The sequence below is a fragment of the Sinocyclocheilus rhinocerous genome, unplaced genomic scaffold, assembly GCF_001515625.1.
Source record: "Sinocyclocheilus rhinocerous isolate Xijiao unplaced genomic scaffold, SAMN03320098_v1.1 scaffold584, whole genome shotgun sequence".
Classification (NCBI taxonomy): domain Eukaryota; kingdom Metazoa; phylum Chordata; class Actinopteri; order Cypriniformes; family Cyprinidae; genus Sinocyclocheilus; species Sinocyclocheilus rhinocerous.
Window position 1 is genome coordinate 1740086 of NW_015630348.1, and position 15108 is coordinate 1755193.

Here is a 15108-nt window from a genome sequence, read left to right on the forward strand (position 1 = left end):
TGTGTGTGTGTGTGTGTGTGTGTGTGTGAGAGAGAGAGAGAGTGTGTGAGAGAGTTAATCTGGTTTTATCTGTGTATTGCCAGCAGCTATCTGATAGCAGGATGTCTAGCTAACAGAGAATGCCACTCAGCTCTTTTACAAACACTTACCAACACACACACACACACGCACACATACACACACACACACACATCTCTATAATGACCTCCTGATTTTCTTCAGAGGAATAAGAGGTTATAGTGTTGTTTGTAAGTAGAGATAGAGGGAGAAATAGAGAGAAAGAGAGATACTCAGAGTGTCCATCTGATTAATGTCCTGCTCGGAGAGAGGGAAGGAAAAATGGAAGCAGAGATGGAATCAGGGAATGAAAGGACCATGGGGAGAGGAAGACAGGAGCACCAGAGGAAGTGACCTGCCTCCCAGGTCTATGGTGCATTCTGTGAAAGTCATACACATTAACACAGCAGTGGCCACTGTGAAGGTGAAGCCACCGAGTCTAACTAGCTAAAGCTAAAATCGCTTACGATTCCCACATGAGGTCATTGTGAGAGAACAAAGCATTTAAGCACTAATGAACGATTTGGACCCTATTATTCATCATTTTGTAACCCTTAGAAATATGTTACCATGGTTACCACAGATTCTACTCAGCGTGAAACCATAAATTACAGTCATTTTTGGTGTTCAATAATAAAGCTCTATCAGCAGCATCTGTAGCCATTGTCGGAGAGCACTGATATGTATTGACCCATGATGAAACATTTTCTGTACAGTAATTGAATGCTCTTTTGGTAGGAATCATGTTATATATGAAATATGAAATATTTGTGCTGATTTTTTATTTTATATTTAAACATTGAATATTACCTCACATTTTATTTCCATACAGACCGCAGAACAAATCCATTTGGAAGTTCTATATTGGCTAAATTTGGCGCTAAACATGCTAATGCTAGTCAGAGGCATGTCGTTTGGTTGAGAGTTTTTTTATTTTGTTTTCTCCAGGTCTCTGATGTCCTTCCATCAAGACTCTTTTGTCCCTCCCCCTACAGAGATAAAAATAATTTACACGTACAAACACACACACATACATACCCACACCAAACCTGTCTGAAAATACTGAGGGCCGTATATACCGTCGGGAATAGATGACTCAATCGATGTCCTTCAAAGAGACACAGTGAGTGACTGCTGCTAATCACTTTATCTCTGTCTCTTTCACTCTTCTTCCATCTTTATTTTCCTCTCTTTTCATCAGAAAAAGAGACGGACTAAAGGAATGCCAGTGATTGATAAAGAGAATGAAGGAATTACTGAAGACCGAAAGGTGACCATGTTGGTAGAAACATTTTTGACCAGCCTAAGCAAGTTTGCTGGTGTTCAGCTGGTTGGCTCATTGGAAAAATGTACAAGTACCTACATTTTTCCGAAACTCCACAAAACACCCCATATACATACAGTTAACTGCATAGTTTCCAGCTGAAATAAAAACTAGAGGCAGTAAAACACCAACTACTTTTATTCCTTTTCACACAAATTATGAATACAGGGACAGATTAATAAAGACTTATTTTTGCATGGTTCCTTGTGTAATTTTGATATCAAAATGCTTTTGCCATAGTGCATGATTAGTAAACTGATACATTGATGTTTATATAACATAACCAGCTCCATATGTATGGATTTTCTGTTGTAGTAAACTTGCTAGGTAGCTCCACTGGTGCAGCACTGCATTTGCGATGTGGAGCTCTTGGGTACAAGTCCGATGAAATACGAGTAACAATAAAACAGCACAAATACTTGTAGAAGTGAGCTAAAATGCCATGGTTGTCACGGTATGCTACTGTGAGGAGCACGGAGCGAGAAACAAGGAAAGCAGAGAACACAGGAGAATTGCGATACACAGACTTTAATCTTCATAAAGCAGGCAGGAACACACATAGCACATCATTGACAAACAAATACAAATAATAGCAGGCCGAGAACTATGGAACAGACAGGGCTTATAAACACGTGTAATGCAATTAGGGAGAACAGAAACAGGTGTGGAGCTTATTAATAAAAAAACATGGAAACTAACTAGGCAGGAATAACGGAAACACAGAAAACAAAACCGACCATAAACGTGACATTACTCCCCCCTCCCGGAAGGCGCGTCCCGCGCCGTGACAATACCACCGGGGAGGTGGGGGTGGGTGCCCTGGAGGCTGGTGCAGGACAGGGACACGGGAAGGCCTCCAAGGCGGATCAGGGAGCTCCTGGAGCCATGGCAGAGCAGGCAGACTAGGAAGCCATGGCGGAGCAGGCAGTCCAGGAGGCCATGGTGGATCAGGAGACTCAGGAGGCCATGGCGGATCCTACGTGACCTTAGCTGACTCGGCCACCACGGCCACGGGCATATGCCCCCCCAAAAAAAATTCTTGAGGGCGCTCTGGAGGAGCGGGCACCTTAGGGCGTCTGGGGAAGCGGGCACTGGAGGGCGCTCTGGAGGTGCAGGGCTGGCTAACTCGGGGGAATCAGGAGACGAAGGAGGGCTGGACGGGACCACCGGAGACGAAGGAGACTCAGGGGACGATGGAGAGCTGGACGGGACCAGCAGAGACGAAGGAGAACTTTCTGGAGCGGATTCTGGGGTGAGGATAGGAGCCGAGAACTCTAGAGGTAGCATCACCGACCATAAACGTGACATTACTCCCCCCTCCCGGAAGGCGCGTCCCGCGCCGTGACAATACCACCGGGGAGGTGGGGGTGGGTGCCCTGGAGGCTGGTGCAGGACAGGGACACGGGAAGGCCTCCAAGGCGGATCAGGGAGCTCCTGGAGCCATGGCAGAGCAGGCAGACTAGGAAGCCATGGCGGAGCAGGCAGTCCAGGAGGCCATGGTGGATCAGGAGACTCAGGAGGCCATGGCGGATCCTACGTGACCTTAGCTGACTCGGCCACCACGGCCACGGGCATATGCCCCCCCAAAAAAAATTCTTGAGGGCGCTCTGGAGGAGCGGGCACCTTAGGGCGTCTGGGGAAGCGGGCACTGGAGGGCGCTCTGGAGGTGCAGGGCTGGCTAACTCGGGGGAATCAGGAGACGAAGGAGGGCTGGACGGGACCAGCGGAGACGAAGGAGACTCAGGGGACGATGGAGAGCTGGACGGGACCAGCAGAGACGAAGGAGAACTTTCTGGAGCGGATTCTGGGGTGAGGATAGGAGCCGAGAACTCTAGAGGTAGCATCATGTCCAAGAGCGCTGAGTCAGCGGCGGCCGGCGGGCTTGACGGCGAGCTGGTTCTGGATCGGGGCCGGACGCTCTCCAGACACCGGAGGATCCCTTCCCTCCGGCTTAGTCCAGTGGTGTCTGGGAGGTCCACGGGGCGATGGTAATTAGCCCTGATCCAGAACAGAGAGTTGAGCGTCGCGTCGTCTAACGCCGTACTCGCGGTGATCCCACAGAACTCCCACGCATACTCCACAAACGGGAGATCCAGGCGAGCTAGGGGGTCGAACCGAGCGGCAACTTACATAGCCACGGGGAAAAACTGGGAAAACAAAAAACTTTCAAAAACGGAAAAGAAACACTGGGAGGAGAGGCGCCGCTCACTTTTTGCTGGTCTGCTATTCTGTCACGGTATGCTACTGTGAGGAGCATGGAGCGAGGAACAAGGAAAGCGGAGAACGCAGGAGAATTGCGATACACAGACTTTAATCTTCATAAAGCAGGCAGGAACACACGTAGCACATCATTGACGAACAAATACAAATAATAGCAGAACGAGAACTACGGAACAGACAGGGCTTATAAACACGTGGAATGCAATTATGACTTCTCACCCATCACCGACTGTGTGCGGGTTTGACCGTATCTTTCATTTTGTTTGGTGGATTTCAGTTCACACGGATATTGGAATGAACATTTTCTGTTTGATTCATAGGAGGAACCAATTGTACCAGAGCTCAGGTGTTTTAATACCAGTTCACAATTGTCCCCAGATGCCTGTGTATGTGTGTGCTCGTGTGTACTCGCTGATCGGAAATACCCTTGACACTTTAACTTCCAGAGTAATCTAAACTGAGCTGATAAGTGTGTGATTGGCTGGTTGCTTCAGCAAATTCATTTTTAGCTCAAATTTGCTTGTAACACTATCGGTTAGGTTTTGGGTAGGGTCTAGTGCACGTTGTTGTGTCATATTAAAACGCAATAGAGCATTAAACGTTTAGCTCCACTAACTGGACATTTCATTCCCGAACTGTCGCAATGTGTACAACAACCAAAATAATGAAACATTGCCAGATTCATGTTCATCTGTTTAAGGTAAAACTGAACACGATTTTAGCACCACTTACTGGACATTTCACTTTGAAAGTGTCAAAAATGTGCAAGAAGCAAAGTAATATCATTAAATTGCCCCAAAATACTCTAAAACCAGCCAGGCTAGTCTAAGAGACAAGCAGACCATTTTAGTGGGGTAGTTTGTGTTTGCAAAGGAAAGAGGAAGAGAAATAAGTTTCAAGGCACAATTTTTCCACTTTAGGTGGCATATAACAATAAATATGCATCAGCCAGCATCGTTTTCATGACATTAATCACCAAAACCTGACAAACAACTATATATGCCTTTCGTATGCGTCATTTCAACGTTTATATTACAGCCTCAAAGGGCCAATAGTCATCTAATATAGCAATTGCTCAATTCCTACAAACACAAAGAACATCAAGAGAGATTAACTATTGAGCCGTTACTCTGTGGTATCGTTTAAAGAGAGGGAGGTGTTGGGTTTTGTGAGTTTGGGTGTGTGTTTGTTTTCTGAAGTTTGCCTGAGGGAAAACATATATCTGACCAGCTTAAGAACTCACCCTCTCTTTGTAAGTGCATGACTTTAAAAGAGTTAACTCCAGTTGAACCTAGTGTATGCTAAATATGTGTGTGCATGGGTCAGGTTATGCTATCTACAGTTGGTCCCTGTAGGGAGAGTAAAACCTGAAATCACCTGCATTGTGGGGACCATAAACATACTAAATAATGTCTTAATGAATATCTAAAAAATGCAGAAAGGTTTATGTGTGCGTAGTTTTGGGACATATTATCTCAGTCTAGAAGATCATGGAAAGTCCCCACCATGACAGAGTCGTAGTTATAGTAGTTGTCTGTGTATGGGCCTACAATGGATTTATTAACTTCTCCACCTGGATTCTTTAGAGAGAGAAAAAAATGTGTCCATACAATGAAATGGAAGTCATACAATAGTTTCGTGGGAGGAACAGACTGAAATATAAGTCTCTGAAGACGCTGAAAATTTGGTGCCTTGATGATTGCATGTCATGTAAGTGACCGTGGCAAAGCAAGTCTGAATATACAGAAATACAAATGAGATATGAGAGATATAAATGGATAATGACTTAAATTTTAGTCTGATTATAACTTTTTTTGTGTGATTTGGGATCTTAAAGAACTTAGATCCCCATTCACTTTCATTATATTGAAAATAGCTCAACATTTTGCTAAATTTCGCTTTTTTTGTTAAAAAAGAGAAAGTCATATAGACCTACATGACCACTCAAAAGTTTAACAAGCAAGATATTTTTGAAAGAAGTGTTTATTTCAGAATTCATTGAATAATATTTAAAAAAAATTTTTTTAAAAAAGAGCATTTATTGAAAATATACGTTTTTGCTAATAATGTAAATTTAGATTAATTTAATGCACCCTTGCTGAATTTATATATATGTGAAAATACCCCCAAAAGATTATTTAAAGCTATGTTTTTGTTAATTGAGAAAGGATCAAATATACATTACAAATAGTAGCTTTAGAAATAAATATTTTATTTGATTCAACATAAAATTTATTACACATAAACGTTAGGCCTAACATAAACTATGGGACATAAAAGAAGATAATTTGAGAAACATCTCTGATTTTTTCGTTCATGCAATGGAAGTCATTGGTAACCAAAACAGCTTAATTACCAACAGCCTTCAAAATACCTTCTTTTATGTTCCACAAAAGAAAGTAAGTCATTCAGGTTTGAGTAAATGATGACATACTTTACATTTGTTGGGCGACCTAACCTTTTAACCTTTTTTACATTAAATAATACTCTAAATAAGAAACTAAAAAACTGCCAGCAGGTGGCAGTAAATGTCTTTATGAGTCATTCATTCGATTTAAATTAATTTATATTCTATTCTATTCTATTCTATTATGTATTGTATTTATATATAATTAATAATAAATTTATAAATGTATTTAGTATAGAATAGAATAGAATAGAATAGAATTATCAAGTTAGGGAGGATGAAAACGATTACACAGACCATTATTTCTTTGAAATAACATGCAGAAATGTGTATTAAGACATTAAATAGGGTAAGTTTGATTCCCACCTGACCAAATTAATCACTCTCTTCATACTTTATTATTCACCTTATCTGTTCATCTCACTCCTTCCCTCCTATTTGGCTTGCTGGCGCCTCGGCATCTCCATCCCTCATAGTCACCAAAATCACTCCCACTTTTGTCTCCCTGCACTCTTGTCTCTCTCTACACATCTCTCTGATGCTGTTAACAGGAATCAAAGCTTTTCTGCAGTCTGAGGACTGAGGCAGGTACTTGAGTCCCACAGGTGCTTTTTCCCAGCTAACCAATCCCGTCCTCAGGCATAGCTGTCATTCTTTACATAACTCAACCCTGGCACCTGCCCTCTAGCTTGGAACAGAGGGAGGGAGACTGAGACCAACAGCATGAGGGAGGGAGGGAGGTTAGTAGTGGGAGCTGGTTTTGTTTGTGAGTGAGTGCTGTCTTAGCTGGGGGCTAAAATAGTAGAAGTACACCAAGAGGGGGAACAAAAGCAGCTTTTACAGAAAGTACAGAGAAAGAAACTCTCCGTACACACACACTGCACTCGAAACCTTCTCTGTATTCTGTTCCACTCTCTCTTTTACTCACCTCAGCTTGAGAATGAGATACAGGAATCATATTATCATAGGAGCACATCCACTGTATCATCTCTGCATATGTGTTTGTGCGAGACTATGGATTATAGTTTCACAAAGTAGCCCTTCACTGTCTTATCATCCTCACGGACAGAGAAAACTAATGAGGAACAGGATACAATGAAACACACACGCATAGATACAGATGCAGGGATCTAATAAGCTCAGAGATGCTCTTCTGGTATTATTCACCTCCTCTCTTATTGAACAGGGAGGACAATAGAGCAGTGTGTGTGTGTATCTATCCACACACTCCCACTGGAGACTTTGCACGCTTCTGTTTATCAGCACAAGGGGATGGCCGGCCTCGTAGCAGATACGGCGAGTGGTCTAAAATGAATCCCTCAGCAAAAACCATTCGCCTTTCTGAATAGAAGTGTTGTGCTTTACACAAACGTGCACTGTGCGGCTTATCTTTATTTTATCTGGAGCAGAGGAGATGAGCCATGTGTTAAAAAGACAGGCCAAAGTGTTACATGCTGCAACCGAGGGTTTTGAAGCCTCTCTTGAGCCTTTGCGTGCATCAAGATGGTGGAAAGCTCCACTAATGCCCAACTACCGTTACATCAGATGCACTTAAGGGTTGGCTAATTATCTCCAGCTCTTCCTTTTCCATTCATTAAATTTAGCAACTGCAACACAGATGCAATAAAGGTGATGTGTCCTCATTAATGGACTTTACGGGAGAAAATGTCTTGTTTGTGTGGTGGAAATTTCCGTTCACCCATACTGACATCATGTGTGATATGTTGCAACATAGACATTTAGTTGAAAATCAATGTTAGTTGAATTGCTTTTCAAGCAACAAATCACCAAAATCCAGCTACACTATGTGTATATAACTTTTTTATTTTTTACTCTTTTACTTCATTACTAATATGATCATTATTTATATGCTGTATAATTTTATAAGAAAATAAATGAATAAGAAATTAATACTGTTATTCAGCAAAGACACAGTAAATAGATTCAATGTGACAAAAATACTTAGTTGTTGTTGTTGTTGTTTTGAAATGCTTTCCATTTATCGAAAAAATCCTGAAAAAAGTATCATGGTTTTCATAAAAATAATGAGCAGCACAACTGTTTTCAACATTGAAAATAATTAGAAATCATAGAATCACGTGACACTGAAGACTAATAAGGAGCTTTGCAATTCCAGATTGCATTTTACAGTACATTAAAATAGAAAACTGTTTTTTATTGCAATAATATTTCACAGTATTACTGTTTTTACTGTATTTTTGCATGAGATACTTTTCAAAAATATGAAAAAGCTTTTTTATTTATTTATTTTTTACTTAATTTCATGTGAAGTCACAGGTGTGCATAAAAAAGTGTCTGATTTTCAGATTATCAGTCAGCTGTGTTTTAAAAGAGCCATTATATTTGTATTGAGGTAAGATGCTGAACTGTGTATGTGACGAGAGGGGCGGGGCCGAGATAAAAGGAGGAGTGATGACAGTGTTGGACGAGAGAGGACCAGGCCTGGAGTTTATTTTGTGTTTTGTGTGCGGCAGTCGTCCGCGAGGGGCTGCCGCTTTACTTTCATTTTGTGTTTGTTTATTTTATTAAAGTATTTAAATGTAAAAAAAAATAAAAAAAAAATCTTGTTCCCGGTTCCCAGGGAAAAAGGAGGCAGGAACCGGCGAACACTTAAACCCAACTTTAATAATAAAATAAACAAACACAAAATGAAAGTAAAGCGGCAGCCCCTCGCGGACAGCTGCCGCACACAAAACACAAAATAAAGTCCAGGCCTGGTCCTCTCTCGTCCAACACGGTCGTCACTCCTCCCTTTTATCCTTCCGGAGCTCCTCCGTGAGACTCGAGACCGGTGAGTGGTGCAGGTGTCGCTCATTATCAATTACTCCACCAGCCTCGCTCCGTTCCCACGGCTCTCGGCCCCGCCCCCACTCGTCACAGTGTACAATTACAAATTCATAGAATTAACGACACTTACGAAAATTGCAATTACAGAAAAGCAGACGTCATCATGCAATTGTCATTTCTTTCAGCAAACATAAAGCATCACCTTCACAGCAGTACAGACATTATCCATCCTCTGCACAACATTTGTTGATCTGACAACAAAGAGTTAAGCAATGGAGGCACTTATAGTCTGGACGGCAAGGTCATCTCACCCGTCTTGGGAAATACTTTGTGTTCTCCAGAAGACCTTCATTGTCACCTGCAGACAGTGTGAGATTAAGAGCAGTGCAGTCAGTTATTTATCTGTGTTACTTTGGAAGTTTCTCCTCACACTCAGAAACAATTTATGTGCAACGCAAGCAGCGTTGGGTGTTCAGAGAGGAGTGTTGCACAAGAACATGTTTACCTTGTAAAAATAAACAAAACAAACAAATCGCAGCTAAGCTCTCAAACCGAGTGTGTGGAGATGAAGAGGAGGCTGAGAAGTGGAAAGGGAGGCAGAAATTAAGTGGTTGTGTTTCCCTGTGGCAACTCCACAGCATGGCGCGAGGAAGGAGAGAGAAAGAGAGAGAGATTGAAAGTCAGAAAATAAAAAAAAATGTGGTTGAGGAACATTTCTGTATTATTGATAACAGTGAGTGGATGAGTGGAGTTCTTCTACTTGTTTTTACTTTCCCACTCCCTCTTTCTGTCTCTCTCTTTCTCTCTGAAGGTTTGTGGTTTGTGATTGGTATGTGGAGGGTGGATGTGGATCGGAGAGCTGGGTGGCTGACAGTGGTCTCCGTCTAGCTCCAAATGCCAATTTGCGAGCTGTCTCATTCCATCTTGACGAAATGTCCTATTCTCTCGTCGGTGCTGCTGGAGGGAGGGTGGGGTGTGAAGTGGGCTTCTCCTGTGGGAGAGCTGTGGCTTCTATCATCCTTATCAAGCCTGGCTTCTGCAGTCACACTGGATTTAGCTAACACTTGCTTAATACACTCCTCACTGAGCCTTAGGTGTGTGTGAGAGTGTGTGTTTAGGTCTCTGTGTGTATTACTCTGGCATGTACAGCCAGCGTGTGCCAAGGGATTTGCTCTTGTGAGACGATGCATACATAGTTAGACGGAAGGGAAATAATGTATTTGCAATTGCTAACCGCTGTGAATCTTCGCAAAGACCCGTGTTATGATTACTGCGTAGATCAACTTTGCTTTTGTGATTAGTGGATGTTGCTTTGGATGGAAAGCAGCATCTGCCTGCTGAGTGCTAATTAATTTGAAATATTTAAGTTAGGGATACATTACATATACTGTATTATCTTTTAAAAGTTTATGGTTAGTAATAATGTTTTTGAAAGTATTATCTTATTCGCACCAAGTCTGTATTTCCTTTAATTATGTTGAAAATAGTTTAATATCTTTGTGGAAACCTTGATACTTTTTTTCTTCTTAAATGAATAAAAAGTTGAAAAGAACAGCATTTATTTGAAATATAATTTTTTTTTGTAACAATGTAAAAGTCTTTACTGTCACTTTTGATCAATTTGATATGACTTGGTCGTATAAAAGTATTAATTTAATTTAAAAAGTAGTTTTTATCAACAACGTTTTTGTCAGTATGGGTACATTTAATACTGGATATTTAACTATTCATTTTACATTTAAGTTGCAGTACCTTTGCCATCATCTAATAATTTAATAACACTTCTAAATGTAATCTTTAGCAAATCTCAAAATTTATATATTTTTTCTTACTGTATATAACAATGTTGTGATGCCTAAATTCACTTGTAGCATAAAAATGACTGAATTTCATTTTTATCATTTTATAATTTTTTTGTTTATTTACAGCGAAACTATATAATTCTAATTTAATTTGAAAAATATCTTAATTCAAACATATATACATTAATAATCAGCTGATCGATTTTGGACAGAATTGTTCTTTCTTTCTTTCTTTCTTTCTTTCTTTCTTTGGACAGGGGAATATGTGTGTATTTTTAGAATGCCACTAGATGGTTACTAGGGTGTTCTGGAATATTGATTGAAAGTTGCTTACTGCCCAAAGTTTAAAGAACTCACTGCCAAGTCTCTATGGTATTTTGGTCCCTCAATATAACTTGGGCTCCTCCTTAGGTTTTTATTATCAATAAAGCCTGATAGCTTAGAAAGTAATAGCATACCTTGTTTCAGTAATACGCAAAATTTATCATTCATGCCTGTGGCACAAATGGTGCAGAATAAGTTTAATACCTAAGGTAAGCTATATACTGTATATGAGGTAAAACTATTTTGTGAAATTTTGCAGAATTTTGTGTTCATTATACATAGTTGTTCCCTTGAATTAGAATGAAAATCATCCACAAGATGCCTGCTAATATCATCAACACGCATACTGAACTTTGACCTCTCTCTGTCTCTGTCCAATCACAGCTCCCACATCGCCGAGTGACCTTCTCCACAGCCAATCAGGCGCAAGATCTGCAGGATCCCTCTCAGCACAGTTACTACGACAGCGGTCTGGAAGAGTCAGAGACACCCAGCAGTAAGAGTTCTTCAGGGCCCCGTATCGGGCCCCTTGCCCTACCTGAAGACCACTATGAACGCACTACCCCAGACGGCAGCATCGGAGAGATGGAACACCCCGAGAACGGTAAGAAGAGGTGGTGTGTCCCCCTCCTTTTTTATTATTACTCCATCTACTCTCTTTCAGAAAAATCTTTTTAGACCTTCTATATATTGAAGACTTTTTTTTAAAGAAATGGCTGGTAATGAGCTGCACTGAGCAGTTTACTTGTACACCCTTCATCACACACTCGCTTTGCTTTAAAACAAAAAGTACTAAAATAAGGTCAATCTGAATTCATGAGCATTGCAAAAGTTTTTATGTGACATAAATGTCAGAATTTAAGCAAATTAACCACTGATTTGAATATGTTGTCTATTAACTTCGTGAGCTTTGTCAACATGCACCTACATATACAAAAAAACATAAATTCTTGGCAAGATATTGAAATTACCTAGTCATATTAGCACACGCACACCAAGAAGACCTGATATAATCCTCCTCCGCTGTAGCTGTAGGGAGCATAAAGTGAGGGAGGCCGCCTCTCCTTCCCGCCCAGCTGGAGGTGCTCCCGAACAGGCCAAAAATCCTCAGCAACAGAACTCTGAGAGGGTGGAAGTCGTAGCCAAAAGGCAGGCTGGCAGTGAAAGCATTTAGAATTTCAATTACTGTGGAATTAATTAGTGCTGTGTATGTGTGTACACATACAATATAATATTCTGCTTTAAATTAAAGTTGAGCTCAGTTAACAGCACTTGTGGCATAACGTTATTTACCAGAACATTTTTGACTTGTCTTTCCTTGAAAAAAAAGACAATAAATTGGGTTACATTATGAGGGTAAGTATGATTTTAGTGTTAAAAAAAAAAAAACGTACAAACCAGGCTGCATTAAATGATTCAAAATTGACAGTAAAGTCTTATACATTGTTTAAAAAAAGATTTATATTTCTAATAAATGTTGTTCTTTTAAACTGTCCATTCATCAAAAATGTGTAATGGTTTACATAAAAATATTAAGCAGCACAACTGTTTTCATTCATAATATAATACATGTTTTTTGAACACCAAATCATATCAGAATGATTTCAGAAGGATCATGTGACACTGAAGACTGGAGTAATAATGCTGAAAATTCAGCTTTGCCATCACAGGAATACACTACATTTTAAAATATATTATATTCTGCATATTTTATTAGTAATAATTCTAAATATTACTATTTTATTGTATTTTAATCAAATAAATGCAGCCTTAGTGAGCATATCAAAAGCATTAAAAATACCAACCACAAACTTTTGAAAGAATGTATATCCAATTTTACAACTTTGTTGCCTTCGTTGCGTTGACACACAAAGCATAAAACCCTCAAATGCCCTTTAAAATGAAAAAGACCAACTTTGCAGCACAAATAATAAAAAAAATAATAATACATTTAATATTGTGGTTACACTTTATTTTAAGGTGTCCTTATTACAGTGTAATTATACATTTAAGTACTGAGTAATATTAATTAACTACATGTACTTACTATATGGTTAGGGTTAGGATAAGGGTTGCTTGCATGTAATTATGCATAATGTATTGTTATTATAATAGTAAGTACATGTAACGTCTCGGGTTACATATGTAACCCTCCTTCCCTGAAGGAGGGAACTGAGATGTCACGTCGGTGACCGACGAATTGGGATCTCGCTTAGAGAGACCAATCCACTTCGAGTGTAAACTAAACGAGCCAATGCACATTGGCATGCGATGATTGCATCCAGCTGCCGCTGATCACAGCGTGAGCATAAAAAGGCAGCCGGTGCAACGCATACCAGGTTTTCGCTGAGGAGCCGAGCCGGTGACCCGGCCGCTCAGCGGTGTTACAGCAGCCGTGGCGACGGGACTTGACGTCTCCATTCCCTCCTTCAGGGAACGAGGGTTACATACGTAAACGAGACGTTTCCTTTCAGTCGGTCACTCCGAGTCACGTCGGTGACCGACGAATTGGGATCCCTACCAAAGTGCCATGGATGCTGCCCCTTCCAGTGTCCTGTGCGAGCCGCCTGCGCCCCGTTGTGGTGTAGGCCGGGGCTTGCAACAAGAAGACCAGTCACTGTTGTCACTCCGAGTCACGTCGGTGACCGATGAATTGGGATCCCTACCAAAGCGCCATGGATGCTACCCCTTCCAGTGTCCTGTGCGAGCCGCCTGCGCCCCGTTGTGGTGTAGGCCGGGGCTTGCAACAAGAAGACCAGTCACTGTTGTCATAGCACTACCCACTCAGTGAGATTGGATAACACTGGGAAAACGTCCCCTTTCCACTTGGAACAGGAACATTGCGGAAGCCCCATCCTTCCTGAAGGAGGTTTTGGAAGCACTTACACATATGACATCCATTTAGGTGCATATGGAAGATTAGAGGTGATTGTAACCCTCATGGAAATGGCAGAAGTATGCCGGGGAAACAGAGGCTCTGAGGCTATACCGTGGACGTTACACATATGGGAACCACTTAGGCCTCTACATATGGAACCCAGCCCTCTACCTGTTCTCACGGATTCAGCGAGTGAGGGCCTGGCATCGGACGTTCCGCCACGTCTGGCTGCCGAGGGGATGGAGGAGCTCGACAGGGCCTACAGTACGGACGCTCTGGAGCAGTTTTAGCAAGCCGACACTAAACCGGGGCCTCTCAGCGCCTCTACCCGTTTGAGGTGAGAACACAGGAGGATACCGGTTCAACACAAAGGCTATAGAACCTAGTGAACATGTTGGGGGTCGCCCGGCCTGCAGCTCTACAAATGTCTGTCAGCGAGGCGCCACGGGCCAGCGCCCAGGAGGCAAACAGGTCTACCTGAGCAACTCCGAAACGTCTCCAAATCAGCTAGACCGCCTGGGGATGTAGTCTCACGAAGGCTATATAATCTAGCGAACGTGTTGGGGGTCACCCAGCACGCAGCTCTACAAATATCTGTCAGCGCGGCGCCACGAGCCAGCGCCCAGGAGGATGCAACACTCCTAGTAGAGTGAGCTCACAACCTGAGCGGGCAGGGCACACCCTGTGCCTGATAAGCCAGGGTGATGGCATCCACAATCCAGTGGGCCATCCTCTGCTTAGAGACAGCCTTCCCTTTCTGCCGGACTCCGTTGCAGACAAAGAGCTGGTCTGAGGTCCTAAAGCTTTGTGTCCAGTCTACGTAGCATCTCAAGGCTTGGACGGGACAGAGCAAAGCTAGGGCTGGGTCTGCCTCCTCCGGGGGCAGTGCTTGCAGGCTCACCATCTGATCCCTGAAGGGAGTAGTGGGAACCTTATGGAGAGGCAAACAGGTCTACCTGAGCGGCTCCGAAACGTCTCCAAAATAGCTGGACTGTCTGGGGATGGAGTCTCAATTCTCCCGGGAGCATAGCTTGTGACAGCTCGTCGGCCATACGGTTGAGCAGACCTGGAATGTGAATGGCACGAAGTGACCTCAGCAGGTGAAGGTTTGGCAACAGGCCGGTGTAACTTGGACCCGGTGAGTGCTGCACTGCCACGCCCACCTCGGGACTCGGCCATGAAGCCAGTGCTGGAGCGGTCTCATATGAAGCAGCCCCAGTGGCGTAACTGCCGCTGCAGCTGCCATATGCCCCAGGAGCCTCTGAAATAGTTTCAGTGGGACCGCTGT

General features: G+C 42.3%; 1 protein-coding gene across 5 annotated transcripts in view; it reads left to right on the forward strand.

Annotated features, from left to right (window-relative positions):
• LOC107740130 (protocadherin-1-like) overlaps window positions 1-15108 on the forward strand; it is a 168434-nt gene that overhangs the window by 91114 nt on the left and 62212 nt on the right. For all 5 annotated transcript variants that reach the window (XM_016552451.1, XM_016552450.1, XM_016552453.1 and 2 more), the window contains exon 4: window positions 11327-11546. In XM_016552451.1, the coding sequence (XP_016407937.1) occupies window positions 11327-11546 (220 nt within the window). The remainder of the gene's footprint in view (window positions 1-11326; window positions 11547-15108) is intronic.